The following is a 22,759-nucleotide window of genomic DNA, read 5'->3' as shown; positions in this document are numbered from 1 at the left end:
TGTCTAATTAGTGCAAGTGGAAATAATAGGGCCACTTGGATTCCTTCCATCCTCCTCCAAGTCTACTTTTCCAAGGAACTCAAAGGCCCTTTTGTCTGGCAGGTCACCCTCTCTCAGGCTTTTGTGCTCCAATCTATTAAGAGTAGAAGGGGGAAAAATAGATTAGGCAATGTTCTCTGCTCAAATATATGGCGTGTTCTTGAGGGATACAGAATGGGGTGTTTGCAGCATCAGTTTACAGGTGCTTGGGGAGGGATTCCTCCATTGGCGACAGCCAAAAGCAATTCGCACGTGTGTGCTGAGAAGGCCCCCTTTCAAGACCCAGCTTTCCCTCACCAAGTGCCACAGAGCCCGCTCATTTTCCTTTTCCTTTCTCAGTTTCCAGTAACATCAATCCTCAGAGCTGGTGAAGAGAAGAAAGAGATTGAAAAAAATGAGAGGTTTAGCCATTCTCTGAGATAAGCCTTGTAGATGTTACATGCATGACCCATTATTTCTGTTTTGCTCTATTGAAACTTCCACTGAAACTCACTTTGGGAGTCTGTCTGTGCCTGTTTATGTCTCATCATACAAGAGAGTGGAAGTGAGTAGCTGACTTCTTTCCATTTTTTTCATAGTGTTCCATGTCATTTATTAAGCACCCACAATCTACCAAGCTCTGTGCTGAGCATTTGACCCACACTTCCTCTAATCCTGAAACAGCACCATACGCGAATATTATCCGCATTTCACAGATGAGGTCATTGAGAACAGAGTGGTTAAGTAACTTGCCATGGCAAATAAGTGCTAGAGCTAGGAAACAAACCGAGATACCCGTGGTTTCATCTCAGACTTTATATCGCTTTAATCTATAAACGTTTGACTTGGTTCAATTTTTATATCTTCCGTGTCTCTACTGTATATACCTAATTTTTACTCTACCTTCTTGAACTGTAATCTGGGGGTCACTTTCTATTGATTTCTTTTTCTGTGCAATCTGGGCTTCTTTCATACCTGGCAATTTTCGACTGAATGCCAGATTATAAATTTTACCTTCTTGGATTGTGAACATTTTGTGTGCCTATAAATATTCTTGAGCTTTGTTCTGGGACTCAGTCAAGTTAGGAAATAATTTGATCCTTTTGAAGCTTTCTTCTAAGGTATCAGAGTTGGCCAAGAACAGTCATAGTCAAAGGCTAATTTAGTCTCCCTACCAAAGCAATACCTTTCTGAATACTCTACCCCATGCCCTGTAAATGACAAGACTCTTCTACACTGGCTGATAGAAACACAAGCTGCTTGAGGCCTAAGAATCGTTTCCTAAGAAACATAAGCTGCTTGAGGCCTAAGAATTGTTTCCTATGTTCATTTCAGGTGGCTTTTTCCCCCAGCTTTGGGTGGTTCCTTTCCACGCAGAAGCTGATCAGTATTCTGCTGAAGACTCAAAGGGGACCCTCTGCAGACCTCTGAACTTGCTTTGTGCAGCTATTTTCTTCTGATACTCTGCCCTGTGAACTCTGGCTACCTTGGCCTCCCCAGACTCCAAGAAGCTCTGTCTCATAACTCAGGGAGACCATTTCATAAAAGATGCCACTGCACTTACTAAGTATCCTTGTAGCTCACTGTGAGGAGTGCCCAACTGTAGTGATCCCCAGCTACCACCAAATCATCATTTGCTCTCATAATACCAACTTTTGCTAGAGAATATCAAAGCACAAAAATTAAAAGCCATCTCCCGGGAAGTTTTCTTTCCTGTCTCTCGTTTTTAAATATGTAACAAGAATACTCTTTTCATTTGGAATTTGTTTTTATTTGTCCTTGTTTTCCTTTTCATAGAATTTTCTCATTATAATGAAGGAAGTGGGGCCCCTAAAAACACTGTTTGGAGTCAACAGTGAGTTCAGCCCCAGCTTTAAAGACCCAACTTTTGTGTTTGTTTGTTTTTTGAGACGGAGTCTTGCTCTGTCACCCAGGCTGGAGTGCAATGGCACAATCTCGGCTCACTGAAACCTCCACCTCCCAGATTCAAGCAATTCTCCTGCCTTAGCCTCCCAAGTAGCTGGGATTACAGGTGCGCCCCACCACACCTGTCTAATTTTTTGTATTTTTAGTAGAGATGGGGTTTCACTATGTTGGCCAGCCTGGCCTTGAACTCCTGGCCTCATGATCCACCCGCCTCGGCCTCCTAATGTGCTGGGATTATAGGCATGAGCCACCACGCTTGGCCAAGACCCAACTTCTTATTCTCAGATTAGGCACTGCTCCACAGAACCCTGCTCAGGCCACAGGGGAAAAGCAGAAGATGAACTGATGCTCAAGAGACTTGTGCTCCTCAAGTATTGCAAAGATGTGGAGAAAATGGAACCTGTGCACTCTTGGTGGGCTTGTAAAATGGTGCAAACTCTGTGGACAACAGCATGGATGTTCCTCAAAAAATTAAACATAAAACTCTCATGTGATCAAACAATCCCACTTCTAGGTATATATCCTAAAGAAGTAAAGCAGGGTGTTGAAGAGATATTTGCATACCTATGTCCATGGCAGCACTATTCACAACAAAAAGAGGGGAAGTCACCCAAATGTTCACTGATGGATGAATGAGCAAACAAAATGTGGTATATACATACAATGGATTATTATTCAACCTTAAAAGGGAAGGAAAGCCTGCCACATGCCACAATATGGATGGACCTTGAAGATATCATGCTAAATGAAGTAAAAAGACTAATGCTGTGTGAGTTCACTAATACGAGGTATCTAAAGTGGTCAACTTCATAGAAGCAGAAAGTAATGTTGGAGCTCAGAAAAGGACACCCCATAGTAAGACATTTTGGCATGCTGAGTACTTTGAAGTAAAGGAGATTGAAAGACCCCAGAAGCAGCCTCAGAAGCAAGTTCTCTCTGACCTTCTCCTGCCCTCCTCTCTCTCACTCCTCTTTCGCCACTAAACCAAGTCATAGAAACCACAGAATTCCTCTTCCTCAAGGCAAGTCATAGAAGTTAGAACTCCTCTCCACCAAAGCAAGTCATAAAACCTAGAAATATTACTCTAACCTTTCCCTGCCTTTCTGTGTAGAGGCTGGCCATAAAAAAATTCTCTGTCCTATCTTGTCTGATAGTAGATTATAAGACCTGTACCTGGAAGGAAGGATACTACACAGACAGGCTGAGAAAAATCTCACCAGATAGGTCTTGCTGAGTCCCATCACACCTAGTCTATTATGATTAGTCATACTCCTTCTGTCCAATCACATTTCTACATGGCTGTCTATTCTTTGTCAAATTTAAGCCTTAAAAATAGGCAGTTTTTTCTGGGTCTTTGGGTCTTCATTTCTAAAGGCTCCCATGTAACATCAAACTTTGATTAAATAAATTTGTTATGGTTTTCTCTTACTAACCTGTCTTGTATTATAGGAGTGTCAGCTGTGACCCTTATGATGGAAGAGGAAAGGTGTCACACGTCTTAACCCCTACAGTAGAATGGTGGTTGCCAGGAACTGGGGAGAGTGGAAAAAGGGGAGTTGTTGTTTAATGGGTATAAAGTTTTGGATTTGCAAAGTGAAAATTGTCTGAAGATCTGTTTTGCAACAACGTGAACATACTTAACACTACTGAAATGTACACTTAAAAATGTCAAGATGGTAAATTTTGTTATGCATTTTTTACCACTGTGAAAGAGAGAAACCAGGACCAGTGGCTCATGCCCGTAATGCCAGCTAGCTACTCAGAAACTGAGGTGGGAGGATCACTTGGGCCCAGGAGGTTGAGGCTGCAGTGAGCTATATGATCAGCCACTGCACTCCAGCCTGGGTGACAGAGTGAGACCCTGTCTCTAAAAATTAATTAAAAATAAGTAAATAAAAATAAAAGAGAGAGAGACTTGAATTTTTGCCTAGCTCTGACTCTTTTGATTTTATAACTTTGGAAAGTCACTTAATCTCGCAGCTTCAGTTTCCTTTTCTTGTTTAGACTTTAGAGTTACTATAAAATTTAAATGTCATAGAGGTGTGTGTGAACATTTTTCACAGACTAGATGGTCCTACACAAGTGGAAACCATTATTCTCAGTGAGGAAAGAGTGGGAATCACCTCTGGAGAATAGCCTGCCTCTGAACATTGCCGCCCGAATAGTTACTGCAGCTTCCCTAAAACTAAAGTGAGACACCAATAAGAATGGAGAACAAGGCTGGGCACAGTGGCTTATGCCTGTAATCCCAGCACTTTGGGAGGCCGAGGCGGGCAGATCACGAGGTCAGGAGTTCGAGACTAGCCTGGCCAACATAGTGAAACCCCATCTCTACTTAAAAATACAAAAATTAGCAGGGCGTGGTGGTGAGCACCTAGTCCCTCTTACTCAGGAGGCTGAGGCTGGAGAATCACTTGAATCCGAAAGACAGAGGTTGCAGTGAGCCGAGATCGCACCACTGCACTCCAGCTTGAGTGACAGAGACAAAAAAAGAAAAGAAAAAAAGATGGAGAGCAGAACTAGAAATCAAGCATGCACTGAAGTGTAACATCAAAAAGAGGGCATTCACAGGCTATCTGAGTACCCCCCAAGGTCCACAGCCACGAGCAGGGTGGCAGGAATAGTGTTGCTCCTTCTAAGCAAAAGTAGAGGGAAGGCTGGAAGTGGCAGAAACTGCAAGTACTGAAGATAGTAGCTGAAGATACAAAACAAAGGACTATATCTACGTGTCTTTAGCACAGGAAGGACCCTTGCTGAGAGACTGGCCTTAGTAGACACAGCTGGCGACATATAAAACCATCAATTTGCTTTTCCATCTTTGATTTACATTTTATGAATGCCAATGACAGACTTTTTTTTTTTTTTTTTTTGAGACCGAGTCTTGCTCTGTTGCCCAGGCTAGAGTGCAGTGGCACAATCTTGGCTCGCTGCAACCTCCACCTCCTGGGTTTAAGTGATTCTCCTGCCTCAGCCTCCTGAGTAGCTGAAACTACAGGCATGTGCCACCACGCCCCGCTAATTTTTGTATTTTTAGTAGAGATGGGGTTTCACCATGTTGACCAGGCTGGTCTCGAACTTCTGATCTCAAGTGATCCACACACCTCAGCCTCCCAAAGTGCAGGGATTAAAGGCTTCAGCCACTGTGCCCAGCCAACAGACTTTTTCTCATTTTTGAAACTTGTGTTTTTCAGATTGATGGTTTATTTGACAAACTCAGTAGAAGTTTTGAGCATTGCAATTTTTGTTAGGCTTTTTCTGGTTGGAAGGAACAGAAGCTCAATCAAGTAAATACATGAAAGGGGGTGTGCAATATTTTGAAAATACATGTGGCATACTAAACGAGACATGTAATTCCTAGAATGGCACTCATGAAAACGTGGACTGGCATTCAGAGCCATTCTTGGATCCTCCCTTGTGTTGCCGGTAAACATGGCTTGGCCATACTCTACTTTCTTTCTATCCTTCAACAACAGGCAAATTCTATATTTTTTAGTTCAGATTGATACATTGGTTTTTTAAAGCCTGGCCACAGAGTCATGAGGGGTCAGATTATCAGGTAGCTACTCTTGATCAGGTGGCCTTGATCTGGTTGTGGGGTGGAGAAAAAAGGGTGTCAAGGCCAAGTAGCAAAATACGTGGCTACCTCAAAGACAGGGGCTGTGGGCACAGCAGTTTCCCTAGAAAGGGTTATGATGTGCCTTAGAAAGGCAGTTATTCATGTCAGGGTCTTTGGGAAGATTCCATCAATAGTACCTCTCTTCCTCTCCTGGATTCTGAGCAAATGGAGAAATAAAAGAAAAGAGGCAAACAAGAAATGAAATAGTACCCTTAATTCTGATAAAGGGCAAGTTAGAAGATATAGCTTTGTCTTGGACATAGGGAATCTGCTAGTGGAACCCCAAAATTATAAAGACCTCCCCATTTAGTCACAGGAACAGGGCCAGGCAGAATACTCCATGTAGGGCAGCTTACTAGACAAGACTTATGATATAGAAAAGTAACAACAAAGTGCTGTTTCCTTTGGACAGCTTGTTCCCAGGAGAAAAAAGGGAGAAGTCATACACGCCCACTTTCTTCTTCTAAAATTTACCAGTCAGATTAGTCACTGCACCCCGCATGGAGCAGAGTGAGGAAAGTGATAGAAAGAGGCCGGGGATGCTAGGGTCATAGAGCTCCCGTCACATGGAAGGAAACATCGAGAGGAGAGAAGAGATATTCTCCCCAACAGTTGGCAACTCTATCCCAGTGAGAGCAATGATTGACTCAGACCAAAAAGATAAGTCGAGTAAAAAATTATATACTTAATAAACACATTGATAGTTTAAATATCTTAACAGGTTAAGTAAGCATCAGTTTTAAAACGGAAAGATTATTGTGCTGGTATTTGGCAGGCATTACCTGACTGACGAAAGCCTGTGAATACAAATATTCTGTAATCAATTATGTATATGGCATTTATTAACATAGTAGTAAATATCAGATAATTGACTCAAAGAGGACCCTCTGCAGATCTCTGAACTTGCTTTGTGCAGCTCTCTTCTTCTGGTACTCTGCCCTGTTAACCCACTACCTGGGCCTTTCCAGACTCCCAGCAGCTCCATCCAGCTTCCTAACATGGAGTCAGGGCAACAAGGGAGCATGTAGGATCTGAATTTGGACCTCCTGTGTTCAAACCTCAGCGCTTAGTCACAGGTCATGTGACCTCAGCATATCACTTCACCTCTCTGCATCTCAGGTTTCCCATCTTACAGATGAGAATAATAATAGAACCTGCCTCTTAGGATTGCTAGGAGGATACTGAATTAGTGCATATAAATCACCTAGCACTGTGCCTGGCACCTGGTTTTGCCCAGTAAGTGTTAGTACTTAGGATTATGTGGTGATGAAAGCAGTGCTTTGTGTAGTAACATTGTAGTAGGAAAATGGGCAATGCTTACAATGCTTTCTAGGCTTCATGTGTGAACAAACACGCCCAGAAAGCACTCAGCATGATTTAGTTTAGCATATGAAGATAATAACATTTGGGTGATAAACTCATTTACGCTACTAGCTATGTAATCACTAAATTCAAGGTCTTTCGTACAACACCCTAGCAGAGCAAACGATGATGATGTTTTCTCATAAAAACTTGATTATTTATTTCTACTTCTTACTCTTTATGTTACACTTTCATTTCATGCCGGGTTTCTTCTTTTTCTTATTTTATTCATTAACGAAACATGATGATATAAATCAAATATGGACTGTTATCTAAAATTCCATATTTCTTCCTAATTAAAATGTAGGCAATAAATGAAGCAGAGTGTCATGAACTAATGTGGAAGTTCTCCTAGACGATGGTGATTGAAAGAAGAAAACGGCAGAACGATATGTTTAGTGTGACGTCATTTATGTATGAAAGAGAGAGAAAGAGATAGGAAAGGTAGGAGAAGGCAAAGCAAGACAACGATCAATTAATGTCTAAATATAAATAAAAGGAGAGAGGTTCTGGAAGGATCTTCTCTCCCAAACCATTGTCAAGGAGAGTTGGAACAGTAGGAGAAGAAATAAAATGAGGGGTGGGGAAACTATGGGGCGCTTTTACTTTTTACCCTACATAGTTTTTGTTGTTGTTGCCGTTGTTGAGATGGAGTCACACTCTGTCACCCAGGCTGGAGTGCAGTGGCTGGATCTCCGCTCACTGCAACCTCTGCCTCCTGGGTTCAAGTGATTCTCCCGCGTCAGCCTCCCGAGTAGCTGGGACTACAGGCGCCCATTACCACGTCTAGCTAATTTTTGTATTTTTAGTAGAGACAGGGTTTCACCATGCTGGCCAGGCTGGTCTCGAACTCCCGACCTCAAGAGATCCGCCTGCCTCGGCCTCCCAAAGTGCTGCGATTACAGGCATGAGCCACCATGCCCGGCCCTACTTTTTACCCTATGCACTTTAGTATTGTTTGAGTTTTTAACAACAGGAAGTATGCATTTATCGCTTCTATAATTTTATAAATGTAATGGGGGACAGTGAATGAAGAAAATACTATTTTATTGCACAATTGAACTGGATTTTTCTATTTTATTTCTTTTGGTTCAGCTGCCTAATAAAGTATTTTTCTCTTCCTAGCTGTGGGTTTTGTTGTATTAATGAAAATGCCTCCCACCCTAAGCCTGGCCCTCAGCCTGCCGGCGTTTCCGCCTGGCTCAAGATGTTCCACGCTGTTCCTCCAGGCGTCCCTGAGGGCCTCCATCCTCGCTCGGGACTGTGCGGCTGCGGCAGCTATTGTGTTCTTGGTGGACCGGTTCCTGTATGGGCTCGACGTCTCTGGAAAACTTCTGCAGGTCGCCAAAGGTCTCCACAAGTTGCAGCCAACCACGCCAATTGCCCCGCAGGTGGTTATTCGCCAAGCCCGAATCTCCATGAACTCAGGTAGGCTTCCCTCCTGCTGGCCGCCCCCGCGTCCTCGGTGTCTGCAGCTCCCCTTCCCTCCCGAGCTACTTGACCTCTGTGGGACACCCGGAGCACCCGGGCCCTGCGTGCCATCTTTCCGAGCCCGGGGCTCCCCTCCCCCGCCCCTGTGCCCTTCCACCCGCCTCTTTGCCAGCACAAAGGCCCTGGCATAAAGGGTTTCAGAGCCAAAAGCAGTAGAGAAAATTGTGAAAGGGTGTGGAAAATACTAATTGGAGCTTTTGTCTTCTAACAAATCTGTCCTGCTGCTTTCAAACAGGGGTATCTGAATTGCTATACTTCTGACCAAGAGTCTTTAAAAAGCAGATTAGAATTCTACTATTTTCTCTTCGCTCTCCTGTCTCCTTTCTGTAGGGCCACTTGACTAAGCTAACAATAGAACTGACAAACCCACTGAAGTAATTTGAGGGTTTTTTTCATCATTCAGAACACCGGTACAGTACCTGATTAGGTCTTAAAGTATCTTTTTTTTTTTTCCTGTCACTTTGAATGAAATGAAAGAGGAGGCTGACATTCTAACTTAAGATGTGGTGTGGAGGAGGGCTGGAGGGGAGGGGGGCCTGCTATGCATTACTGCAAAGTCCACTTCCATAGAATTCTTGAATTATTTAAACTGCTGGTAGCCATTAGATTTAGAAACGTGTAGCCTGTTATTCCTGTTTCCAAGACTGAAAAAGTAAAGGATGAAAAGAGAAGGCAAGTTACCCCTACCAGAAGTGGGACTGGTTCATTTTCTGATTGGTTTTAGCTATTGCTATTATTTTAATAACTCTGGTCTTTAAGAGGTTAAAATCTCTTTACTTGATTTCCTTTGAAAAGGAACTGTACTAACTATGCTAAATAGGACAATTGCTGAATGCAGAGAGGGACAGAGACAAAAGGACATGGGAGAAATGGGCTAGTGGAGGTTACCTTTTCAAAAGCCCAAGTTCATTTACGCTCAAGTTCTTGCAACTGTGCATAAATTGTGCATGTCTTGTTATTTACTTATCTCAAGTAACTCAGGGACAGAGTTGAACTTAGGAAAAATTTCTTCTTTCAAATGTTCCTAATGTAATTTATAATGTCTGGGACATGAAAGAAACCTAACAACTGTTGTTCCTTCTGATGGTGTCAGATAGTAATGATGTATGAGCAGGGCATTCTCTGAGGGGAACAGAGTGGCGAAGGCTGGAGGGTGCAGGCAGGGTTCTAATACTGGTTCTCATCAACAAGAGCTTGGAACAGAGAAATGTAGCTTATTTTCTGCCATACAGCATTGCTATAGTGTGACATGGAAACTGAGGTCAAATGGTAAACAGGGACGTGGATAGCTTTGCTTTTACATGTCCAAACTGATCTTTCAGGTTCCCGTTTTTGTTTTTGTTTTGTTTTGGAGACAGTCTTGCTCTGTTGCCCAAGCTGGAGTGCAGTGGCCTGATCACAACCCACTGCAGCCTCAACTTCCGAGGCTCAGGTGATGTTCCCACCTCAGCCTCCTAAGTAGCTGAGACTATAGGCATGCGCCACCACACCCAGCTAATTTTTGTATTTTTTGTAAAGACTGGGTTTTGCCATGTTGCCCAGGCTGGTCTCAAACTCCTGACCTCAGGTGATCCACCCACCTCAGCCTCCCAAAATGCTGGGATTACAGGTGTCAACTGCCATGCCTGACCAGGTTTCCTTTTTTAAAATTGGTTTTGGGAGGGTTTTTAAAATTATTTCTCTCAAGGTTCTAATCAGGTGGTATAGCAGTTTTCTCCTGATGACGAGAAAGCCTTGGTATGATCACAATGACCATGATGATGCTCCTGTACTCACATTATCCTGTGTCTAACATAAAGGTCCTGGATCTCTTTCCCCAATAGTTGGGATTGTCTTTTCCTCAAAGACCCTATTAGAAGTGCCACAGAAAGACAAATATAGCCTCAGAGTGAAGTCTTCTTGTGTAAATGTCTGCCCCAAAACATCTGGAGCCTCCACCTACACTGGCTGTCTCAAAGAGAGAGAAGGACTGGGACTGCGAGCAGGGATGGTTTAGGGGTAACAGAAGAAGATTTGCTGAAAGGAGGCTCTCAGGCCAAGCACTTAGGAATCATGGGGTGGAGAAGTGAAAGAGATTATATAATATTGTAAGGGGTAAGGAAGAAAAACAAAGGTAATATGAGAGGACAGCAGTCTTGCTATTATCCTTCTGATCCAGCGCTTCCTGGTATCCACCACAGGGTTCCATCCAGCCAAACACTCAATGTAGTGGGATGTCAGAAGCAAGAGAAGACTCACAAGGCCGGGCACGGTAGCTCAGGCCTGTAATCCCAGCACTTTGGGAGGCTGAAGCGGGCGGATTACCTGAGGTCACAAGTTCGAGACCAGCCTGGCCAACATGGTGAAACCCCGTCTCTACTAAAAAATACAAAAATTAGCCAGGTGTGGTGGCAGGCACCTGTAATCCCAGCTACTTAGGAGGCTGAGGCAGGAGAATCACTTGAACCTGGGAGGTGGAGGTTGCAGTGAGTGAAATCGTGCCATTGCACTCCAGCCTGGGGGACAAGATAGAGACTTCGTCTCAAAAAAAGAGAGAAGACTCATAAGGCCTGCTCACCTCACTCTTGCCTGAAATTAGGAGACAAAACCTTTCAAACCACAGTTACAGATAAAGACTCAGATTTCCAATTCCATCAACATGGAGGACAGAGCAAGTGCAGTCTTCTCCCATTACAAATACATAAATATAGTGAATTAAAGATTTGTTGGTACCTGAAACATAAAAGGTATTTAAAATCACAGCAGTAGACTACTGCTTACAACACATAGCCAAAGGAAGTTACACTTGAGCAAAGACCTCAAGGGAAGGGGCTGTCATTTTAATCCCTGGGCAGAGATGAGAGATAGTTGCCTTGTGCCCATGTGAGAAGTAAAATATTTGCATCAAGCTGGAATTCTTAAAGGTTTGCATAGGCTATAAAAGGAGACTGAACAATCCCACCAGCCTGCGCAGAGAAGTTACAAGGACGCCTGCTGTCTGCCCAAGCTCTGGGATGGAGGGGAAAAAAAACTCCCCTCTAAAATAAAAATCTCAACTCTGTGCCAAATTTGAGTGTGGAGTCTGAATTTACTCTGCCCACAAAGCAGGAAACCTGCCATCAAATAATTAAGAAAAAAAATTGTTCAAGACTGAAATTTCTGGACCCCAGGAGATCAAATGCAAAACTATGCTCTAGAGGAGTATCTACATCCCAGGACCTTGGGAATCTCACAGGAAAATATTCTTGGCTAAAGATGACCTTACCTTAAAATTTATAAGCAACAGGCTGGGTGGTGGCTCACGCCTGCAGTCCCAGCATTTTGGGAGGTCAAGGCGAGTGGATTACCTGAAGTCAGGAGTTCGAGACCAGCCTGGCTAACATGGTGAAACCCCGTCTCTATTAAAAACACAAAAAATTAGCCTGGTGTGGTGGCAGGTGCCTGTAATCCTAGCTACTTGGGAGACTGAGGCAGGAGAATTGCTTGAACCCAGGAGGCAGAGGTTGCAGTTAACCCAGATCGTGCCATTGCACTCCAGCCTGGGTAACAGTGAGACTCTGTCTCAAAAAAAAAGAAAAGAAAAGAAAAAAGAAAAAAATGAGAAAGTAATAGTAATTGATGAATTGATGGGGAATTCCCCACAAAACAGGCAGAGCATACAAGTTCATTTTTATATAGACAAGATACAAGAATTCAACCACAAAACCGTGACTGAGGAGCACAGAACACCCTCCCAGTTGGTGAGATAAGCTTTTGGCATTTCATCTGCTAATAAGGGTGTCCAACTGCCAACCAGACTGCTTCAATGGGGCGAATGAGATAAAATAAATCCTTAGAAAAATGAAGTAAAAAACAAAGATACAAAAATGCAAGCTTAATGTATTTATTATTATCAGCTTCAAGAGTTATACAATTATTTTGGCAAATGATAATAAAAATTTCTAAATGCTCACTCTCAGTGTTTCACTTAATCTCGATTCAGGCCAGCAACAAAAAGACACAAATAGTAGTGCTCCAGAGTAGTGCTCCCCAAACTTCCGTGTGCTCTGAATCCCCTAAAGATCTTATTAAAATGCAGATTCCGATTTAGTAGATCTCTGGTATGACCTGAGATGCTGCTGTTCTATGAACCTTGCTTGACTAGCAAGGGATGATCTAAAGATTCTAACATGTGCTTGGCTGCCCACCTGGGACAAATGACCACTAACAACCTTAAAATCAAGGTACATTTTCTACAGCCAGTTTATTAGATATTCCAACCCCATAACTGACCTACCAGAAATGTACTCCTGTAATACCAGTAACAGTGGGGGAAAAAATTGTGGAACTGGAAACTGTATTTAAAGAAAATGTTGAAAATGAAGCACAGAGAGCTAAGTAGATGAAAATATAAAAGAGAAGTTTAAAAAACTCAAAGAGATTGAAAAAAACACAGAAGCATAGAAGACTTCTAGCAGGACTAACTAGACTCAGAATTGGAGAAAATTATGTCTTTATACTGAAGAAGTATATCTAGCCTTGGGCAAAAAAGTTTTAGGCCTGGCATGGTGACTCATACCTGTAATCCCAGGACTTCAGGAGGCCAAGGCAGGAGGGATCGCATGAGCCCAGGAGTTCAAGACCAGCCTGGGCAACATAGGGAGATCTCGTCTCATCAAAAAAATAAACAAAATCAGTCAGGTGTGGTGACATGTAGCTGTAGTCTCAGCTACTCCAGTGGCTACGGTGGGAGGATCTCTTGAGCCCAGGAGACTGAGGCTGCAGTAAGCCATGATTGCACCACTGCACTCCAGCCTGAGTGACAGAGCAAGACCCTGTCTCAAAAAAAAAAAAAAAAAAAAAAACTTTTAAAATAAATTCACATCTAGACCATACCTAGTGTGGTAAACTATAGAAAATCAAACAATAAGAAAGTCAATGAGACAGAGAAAAGACAGATTAATATAGGAAGTATGTTTAGACTAACAAAAAGTATCATCAATAATAAGAGTCCAGAAAGCAAGAGAATTTCCAAAAAATTGAGAGGACATGGGTTTCAACCTAGGATTTTATACCTAGCAAAATTGTCATTCAAAAGTGAGGATGAAATAAACATTTTCAGACCTGATTGACTAAAAATGAATTATTCTCAAGACAGCTCTTTCTCATTCACACACACACTCACATACACACTAAAGGATGCATTTTTCTAAGGAGAAAATTGAACTTAGAATGAAGAAGTGGAGAGTAAAAAAAGATGATGACTAAAGAATGTGGTAGGGGCCTATTATGGGGAGGGGGGAGTGGGGAGGGATGGCATTGGGAGTTATACCTGATGTAAAGGACGAGTTGATGGGTGCTGATGAGTTGATGGGTGCAGCACACCAACATGGCACAAGTATACATATGTAACAAACCTGCACGTTGTGCACATGTACCCTACAACTTAAAGTATAATAATAAAAAAAAGAATAAATATGACACCATTAGTCATTCAAAAAATGTAAATCAAAACCACAATGAGATATCACCTTACACTCACTATAATCAAAAAGACAATAAGTATCAGTGAGGATGTAGGGAAATTAGAACCCTCATACACTGCTAGTGGAATGTAAAATGATGCAGCCACTTTGGAAAACAATTTGGCAGTTCTTCAAAAAGTGAAACATTGTGTTATTACATGACAGTAATTCTACACCTAGGTTGATAGGGTTTGGCTGTGTCCCCAGTCAAATGTCATCTTGAATTATAGTTCCCATAATCCCAATGTGTCACAGGAGGAACCCGGTGGAAGGTGATTGAATTATGGGGGCAGGATTTTCCCATGCTGTTCTCATGATAGTGAATGAGTTTTCATGAGATTTGATGGTTTTATAAAGGGCAGTTCCCCTGCACATGCTCTCTTGCCTCCCACCATGTAAAACATGCCATTGCTCCTCCTTCTCCTTCTGCCATGATTGTGAGGCTTTCCCAGCCATGTGGAACTGTGAGTCCATTAAATCTCTTTTTCTTTATAAAGTAAAAAAAAAAAAAAAAAGAATGTGGTAAATACATTAGCCATGTAAGATTAAAATAAAAGGAAATTATATGGCAATATCACTTATATAATTAATAAGGTGCAAAAAATCTTAAAATATTACCAAATTGACCAACATTATATTAAATTAATAATGCATCACAATCAAGGAAGGTTTATTCCAGATATATAAGGATAGTGGGTTTTATTTTGTTGTGTTTTTTTTTTGGAGGGGTGGGGGACACGATCTCACTCAGTTACCCAGGCCAGAGTGCAGTGGTGCAATCATGGGTCACTGCAGCCTCAACCTTCCAAGCCCAAGCAGTCCTCCCACTTTAGCCTCCCAAGCAGCTGGGACTACAGGCACGTGCCACCATGCCCAGCTAACTTTTTTATTTTCTGTAGAGATGAGGTCTCTCTATGTTGCCCAGGTTGGTCTTGAATTCCTGGGCTCAAGCTATCTTCCTGCCTCAGCTTCCCAAAGTCCTGGGATTATAGGCATGAGTCACCGTGCCTGGCTGATAGTTAAATATTTTTTAATCTATTCATTTAGTGCACCACATGCACAGAATAAAGAAGAAAAAGTATGCATTCACCTAAATAGATTTTTTAAAGTTAATAAAATTTTCAACCAACTTAGGTTAAAAATGCAAACTAGGGATAGAAATGTAATCAGGTAACAGAAACCACACAGTAATTTGAACAAGGAAAATTTGATACAAAGAATTACTATTTCAGGGAATTAGAGTAATGAGAGCTTGGCTAGTGAAAAGTAAAGAGAACTCTAAAGAACTCTAAAGAGTGCAAGATAGCAGTTATAAGGTATAGTCACTATTCCTTGGACTCAGATAGAACACCTAAAAAAGAGCTCCTGGCCCTCATACACACACCATGGCTGAGATCAAGACCTTGTTGGAGAAGGTACAGACATGGCTCGCTGCATGGCAGAGAAGTCACCAAGGTTCCATGCTGGCAGAACTCACTGGAAACCCACCTTCTGAGTGTTGGGGGACACCGTCCACGGGGAGGCGCTGTGCCTTAGAACTCACCACAAAGCTGCCTTTGCAGAGTGCCAGGGGAAACTGGTCACCACAGGAGCCTAACTGACAGCACTTCACTGTAAAGTCAGCTGAGAGGACTGACTGCTGGGTTCGACTGACTGCTGCACGCTGAGGAGACATGCTACAGAAGTCACCTGTGTTGCAGGAGTCAGGCACAGGGAAAGCTATGAAAGCCTGTGCTGTAGGAGTCGGGCATTGAGGAAGTGGTACCCACAGTGGCCTGGCCAGAGGAGCACATCAAGTCAGGATGAGAAGCACCCGTGCCATGCAGCATCCTTCCACACCCACGATGACAAGGCTTACCATCCTTACCATCTTGCTAGCTGGCAAAGGAGAAATGCTTACCAGATCCATCCGCATGATCACAAAGCAGGTATTGAAGGGTGAATTGGAACTGAAAGATGATAAGTTGGAGCTGAAAAATGGTAAGTTCCTCCCTGCATTGGAGGGAATTTTCTTAAACTGATCAAAGGAAGTAACTGAAAGCCTCCAGCAAAACCAATGATGAAAAATTATAAGAATTCCTTTTAAAGTCAGGTTGAGAAAAAAAAGTACCTCATTACTGCCTCTATTTGACACTTTCCTGGAAGTTCTCTCAAGGCAATAAGAAAATGAAAGGAAATAAAAAGTATAAAGGCTAGAAATGAAAAAACAAAAACGGTATTATCTGTAGACGATATGGCTGCACACAGAATACTCCAAGAAATCCACAGATTAATTGTTAGAATTAAGAAATTAAGTAAGGTTGGTAAATACAAAGTCAGTATTTTTTAAATGCCCATTCTTAGTTAGCAACAAAACCTAATTAGAAATATATCTTTTAAGAATAGAGATTACTTTGATAAAATTTATTCATTTAGGTATTTCATTTGATATCTCTCTTTTTAAACATATTGATGTGAATAAATTTAATTCGACTGTAAACCATGATTTCAGATACTAATTTTCTTTTATTCTCTCTTTCTCTGTCTTTCTTTTTTTGGCCAAATATATGTGGAAAGCCTGCTATGTGCCAACAATTGCATTAGACCTTTAGGATAGTTATAAAGATGATCAAGATATGGTTCATTATCTTCAAGTGGTTCAAGTTGGGGGAGAAGATAGAACTATAAAGAATAAAAAATAGCAAAACAATGGCGTTTTAAAACAGAGAGGAAATTAGAAAGGGAGGGAGGGAAGAAAAGAGAAAGAAAGGCAGAAGGGAAAGAAGGAAGGAAGGATGAAAGGAAAGAAGTAGAGAGAAAGGGAGGGAGGACAGTAACTTTAAAAATTGGTAAGGGAAGGAGAGAAGATGAGAAACTCTAAAACCTGCAGATATTATTTCATGCTGTATGTTCCCTCCTCTGATGACAGAAAGAGAATGTGAAGAAAGAAAATTATATCCTGCATGGCTGAAAATGGTCCCCTACAAAAATATCATGTTGGACAACTCATCTGAAATAGTGATATCTCTGGGAAGCAGTTTAGCACTGGAGAGTTTGGACTTTCATGGCAGGCTGCCTTGGTTCATATCTTTTGGTGATGATACTTATCTTCTGTAAGGCCCATTTCTTTATTTGTGAAATGAAGACAATAGAGTGCTTATATATAATTTAGAACAATGTCCATCACATAGTAAACACTTAATAAATGGTAGCTGTTATTGTTGTTATTATTACTATTATTACCTTGAAGACAGGGGCTCTGTCTTGTTCATCGTTCTGTCTCCAGCTCTTAGCACAATCCCTGGCACAATTCAAACATGTATTTGGATGAATGACAAATATCTATTGAGTATTTGCCCCGTTCCAAGCATTGTTGGAGGTACATGGGACAGGACAGTGAACAAAACAGACAAAACCTCCTACTGTCTTAGAATTCACTCTCTAATGGGGAGACCTAGGCAATGAGGAAATAATTAAAATATACAGTGTGTCTTATGGCAATAAATGACAAAGAAAAATAAAGCAGAGAAGGTGAGAAGCGGTGACAGTGTTTTGTGATCATTTACTTTGCAACAAGCCACTCCCCAAATTTACTGGCCTAAAATAATTTCATCATAGTTCATGCTCTGGCTACAACAATACACATCTCTCTCATGTGCAAAATACACTCACTCCTCCCTCAAAGCCTCGTGCCATTAAGGGTTCAGGTTCAAAGCTTAAGATCTTATCCTCTGAAGTACATTTAGGGACAAACAAAGCTTCTCAGGTACTTCTGGGGATGCAGAGACTTGTGAACTAAAAGATGAGTTATCTATCTTCCAACACAACTGACATGCAACAGGGATTCAGGAAAAGATAATTTCAATAGGCGCTTCTGTGCAAAAGTGGGGAAAATGAGTCATGCAGCAGTCACAGTTCATATTAATCTAAAATCTAGCCAGGCATATATCCCAAGTCTTCCTGATGTGGGGACAAGAATTATTTCTGGATTAGGGCTCACTTTTTCTCTTTGAGAATGGTTCTCCTCAGCTCTTGGATTTGTCCTCTGAATCATCCTTCCTTGTCCACATACATATACACATATACACATACATACGTAGAGAGACTGTCATGTAGGCTGGAGTACAATGGTGAGATCTCAGCCCACTGCAACCTACACCGCCTGGATTCAAGCAATTCTCCTGTCTCAGCCTCCCCAGTAGCTGAGACTACAGGTGCACGCCACCATGCCTGGCTACTTTTTGTATTTTTAGTAGAGATGGGGTTTCACCATATTGGTCAGGCTGGTCTCGAACTCCTGACCTCAGGTGATCCACCCACCTCGGTCTCCCAAAGTGCTGGGATTACAGGCATGAACCACCGTGCCTGGCCCATAAAATATTTTTTGTGAAAACATCTCAGCCTGCTCCATGCCTATAGAAAGTTTGACTCCCAGATGTGTCTCTTTTCATTTTGAACTATCTCTGCCCTTCTTAAATCAAGCTGATATAATTCCTTTAAATGCTTTCTAACTTTTTAACATATTAAATTAGGGGGAAAAAATGCCTACATTTATCTTTGAATGCTACTTTGGGCTGCAAACCAAAGGGATACAGGACAGCACCCTTAAGATTCTTGGAAGCTCTTTTGCTTGGTCAGAGGGTCTGAGGTCTTAAAGTGTTTTACAGCCATGCCCTTGGTTTGATCTTGACCCTAAGGTCACATTTTACTGCCAGTGCCCTGAATTTGACTTTTTCCCCAGGTTTTAATATTTTAAATTTATCTTCAGAATGTCTTGCTGTCTGGAAAGACTATTCTGGGCCGTGTCTACTTTCTCTAAGTCTTGCTTTAAAATGGAATACAGTAGTCCCCTCTTATTCATGAGGGATACGTTCCAAGACCCCAGTAGATGCCCAAGCCCGATTGCCATTAATGAAGACACATTTCTGTTTATGTCTTCTACCCACCAATTTAATGCCTTTTCCATCTTAACTAAGCACCTATCACACACTGTAGCCATACTTTCACAGTTTGAGATGTGACAGCAAAACTAGCACAAATCTCTTTTTCCTTCTTCACCATTTTTGGATAGAGGATGCATCCTTACCATAGACCTTAGCAACCTTGGCATATGAATTTTTTCCTTCCTTATTACATTGAGAATTTTCACCTTCTCACTTAAAGAAAGCACTTTACAGCTTCTCTTTGGCATATCCAAATTGCCAGCATCACTACTCCTACCCTTTGGGGCCATTGTTAAGTAAAATAAGGGTGACTTGGACACAAGCACTGCATTACCCAACAGACAGTTCATCTGATAATGGAGAGGGCTGCTAAGTGACTAATGAGTGGTCATCATAGATAGCATGGATCTGCTGGAAAAAGGGATGGTTCATGTCCCAGGCAGGATGAGATTTCATCATGCTACTCAGAACGGCACGCAATTTAAAACTTATGAATTGTTTATTCCTGGAATTTTCTGTTTAATATTTTTGGACTGCTGTTGACTGCTGGTAACTGAAACTGCAGAAAAGGAAACAGGGGACAGAGGCGACTACTGTAGTTTCTTCTTTAGGTTATCGCTTTCTTCCTGTACTTTATCTTGGGTAACTAAAAGATATACACTTTGCCACTTTCAATATCCTTCCTAGGTATCTCCTTAGCTAGACACCAAGTCCACTGGTTACATTTTGCTACAGTCCACATTACTCCTGGAGACCATGTTGCCAAACTTTACAGCACGTATAATGTCTGTTCCCTTTCTCAAACTTCCAGGAACAATTTTTTCACTGCCTTTTGTCTCAACACCCTTCAAGTCTCCAAAATTTTTGTTATAGTAGTACTCCACTTTTAAGCGTGTGATTTCTCTATTTCTATGTTACAAGCCACTCCATAGCTTAGTGGCTTAAAACAGTAATAATTTATTCAGTCTCATAATTTGTAGTTTGGGTGATTGTTATAACTACTGTCAGCTGGAAGCTGGGATAGCTAGAAGGTCTGTCATGGTCTCACCCACACAGTAGGCATTTGGTACTGGCTGCCAGCTAAGAGCCCAGCGGAGGCTTAGGGAGAGGTCCTCAGCTCTCCTTTGCTTGGGCCTCTCCATGTGGCAGCCTCAGCTTCCTCAGAGCATTGGGCTAAGTTCCAAGAAGGGAAGGCAAAATTTATAGATCCCTTAATGCCCAGATTTCTGCCACATTCCATTGGTTAAAACAGGTCACAGGGCCAGTTGTGTTCTTGATGAGGGGAAATAAACTCTAGATTCCACTTCTTGATAGAAAAATGACCAGGTCATCGTTGCAAATAAGCATGAAGAATGGAATATATTGGTGTGGTCTTTTTGGAAATACAATCTACCACAGCCAGAGCATATATCTATGTATGTAATTTAAAATAAGATGGTCAGGGGAGGCCTTCAGAGACAGTGACATTTGAGCAAAGACCTGAAGAAGAAGAGAGGAAGCCTTGCAGACATTTGGGATGAAAGCATTACACACTGAAAGAATTGTAAATACAAAAACTCTGTTGTGGTAATGAGCCTGGTCTACTCAAGGGATGATAAGGAAGCCACTGTGACTGAAGTAGAGGGCTGAGAAGGAAGGAACAAGAAGTTAGAGGTGAGGTCAAAGAAGTCATGGAAGCCAGATCATGTAGGGCTTAGAGGCACCTGGAAAAAGGAATGTTTGGTTCAAAGGATAAACAATTGTGCTTCCAACAGGTGTCCATAGAATAGGCCCTTCCTATGTGGTAGTAACAAAATAAGTAAACCCTTGAGAAAGAATCTCCTCACTCCCCACCTCCAAATTCCTTCCTGATAATTCCATAACTAGTTCCTGTCCATGGGTAACTCCATTGCACTTCTTGAAGTATAGCTTTCACAGGGAGGTGGCACAGCCTGTTACAAAAGTTTGCCTCTACTCCACAAGCTTTGCTCTATGTGAATGAATTATCACATACGTATGAATCTAATAGCCATTTTAGATACTGTCCAACTTCCCACCTTACCAACTTCTGGAAACTTCATCTTTTTTTCTCAGTTTTATAGATGATGTCGTTATTGATTTTAAATTATAAAACGGAATGTTTCCAGGGGAGGTTACAGTTCCTGCTGCAATATATTCATCTTAGAGCATGAACGACTTGTAATTGTTAAGTGCATTTTCACAGCTAATCATGTGGCATTTGGTTGCTGCTTTTCAGGAAAACTTTTAAAAGCAGAGTATATTCTGAGCAGTCTAATAAGCAACAATGGAGCAACGGGTGAGTACTTTCATATCTTCACAATGACCTTTACCTCAGCCCCAAACAGAGCACTCATTTAATAACAACTTACTGACTTAATAGTTACCATACATTAGATGTTTTCAGAGCTATCTGGGACTGGCTCTACCACTGATGAATGAAGAAGCTTTGATCAAGCAGCTTACATCTCTGTGTGTCTGTTTTCTCTAAGTTAACAACAACAACAACAACAAACAAAGATAAGGAATCTACTATTGGCCTGTTTCCTTACAGAGTATGTTATCTAATGGACGGTCACTGTCAAGGCAGGTAACTCTGTGGGCCTTATAAAGGTTCGATAGCAGCTTTTAAACAAAATTGTGATTGGAAATAAAAGCCTGTAAGTTCAGAAGAGTCTGCTTTGGCTTTATCGATTTAAATGGTTCAGAAGATAGATTTGATTTTTGGTACATAAGAACTTTAATAAAACTTGTTTCCAAATGGATTTTCTTTCAATATTTAATTATACATGAAAGGAAGCAAGTCCTAATAATTGGGTAACAAATAACTTAAGCCTTCAGATATCGTGTCTGAATTTCTGGGCATTTAAGTTAGCAAGTTTATCAATAAGTTGAGAAGTTTCCACTGGACTTTTAAACTCAGCATGCTTGGATGTGAGGCCTCAAACTCCTTGACACTTGTGGACATTTCTAATGGGGAGATAGTTTGGAATCCAAATATTAACCACGCACCCCTCACTTGTGGCCACCATCACTAAACTACAATATACACTCTTGCCATCATGTGCACACACACGCACACATACACACGGATTCAAAGCTAGGAAGAAAATAAATATTATCTGATGTGACAGAGAATAGTGAGGGGGCAGTAAAGAGTCTGCCTCTATTTTTGATGTTTGACCACTGACAGTTTTCAAGCCACAGCCTTTTTTACTTTTGTCTCACACTGGACAGGCTGATTAAAACAAACAAACAACAAAAAGCCCTTTCATCCACACACCCAAACCCAGCTTCCAGGAACCTTTACCCGGCCCCACACCCCAGTCACAGTGACAAGCAAAGCCACTCACCACTCCCTGCCTGAGTCAAAGGAGCAGCTTGGGTGCCAGCCTGACTTACCCTAGAAAGCCTCATTATGTGAGCAATAAATCTTCTCATACCCTCTTGGTACACGTGTGGAGTCATCAGTTTTGACATCCAAACAAATTTTCCTCAGATGGGATCCACCTCACCCTCTGCAAAGCAACCATAAGACAGTGGGGGTAACAGTGTAGAAAAATTAATCTGTGGAGGCCTTTGAGGAAAAGCACTGAAGCTGAGACCTGAAGAAGGATCTGGCCTCTTAAGAAGCCAGAGGAAAGAGGATCCCAAGCAGGGCTAGTGGTAAGTGCAGCTGCCATGAAGCAAGAGGCCAGTCCTATTACAAGGAGGCAAAATAAAGCTAGAGTGGACGGAGAGTAAGTGAGGGAACTGGAGACCGGACAGGAGTCAGTTCCTGCAGAGCCTGAGGCTACAGCAAGAAGTTTGGACCTGATTCTAAATGTAGAGACGAGATTGTCTCTCAAAATGATGTCACATGTGCTCATGAAGACTTCTGTGAAAATTCTTTTAATTTACAAGGCAATATCTCTGATAATTCAAGGGAAGTTTTCCTCTTTTCT

General features: G+C 41.8%; 1 protein-coding gene across 19 annotated transcripts in view; it reads left to right on the top strand.

Moving 5' to 3' along the window:
• Positions 1–22,759, top strand: part of LOC105486234 (alpha kinase 1) — a 138,851-nt gene that overhangs the window by 97,931 nt on the left and 18,161 nt on the right. For 17 of the 19 annotated variants that reach the window (XR_011621079.1, XM_011748988.3, XM_011748986.3 and 14 more), the window contains 2 exons: positions 8,152–8,350; positions 21,055–21,114. Coding sequence is in view for 18 of the 19 variants with exons in the window: in XM_011748988.3 (XP_011747290.2) it covers positions 8,152–8,350; positions 21,055–21,114 (259 nt within the window). In the remaining variant the exon portion in view is untranslated. Of the gene's footprint in view, positions 1–1,353; positions 7,367–8,151; positions 8,351–21,054; positions 21,115–22,759 lie in introns of all 19 variants that reach the window. The other 2 variants (XM_011748992.3, XM_071093193.1) reach the window with 2 other exon arrangements.

This window comes from Macaca nemestrina, chromosome 3 (genome assembly GCF_043159975.1).
Source record: "Macaca nemestrina isolate mMacNem1 chromosome 3, mMacNem.hap1, whole genome shotgun sequence".
Lineage (NCBI taxonomy): Eukaryota > Metazoa > Chordata > Mammalia > Primates > Cercopithecidae > Macaca > Macaca nemestrina.
Note: the sequence above shows the minus strand (reverse complement) of the source record. Positions and strands in the feature narration are given on the sequence as shown.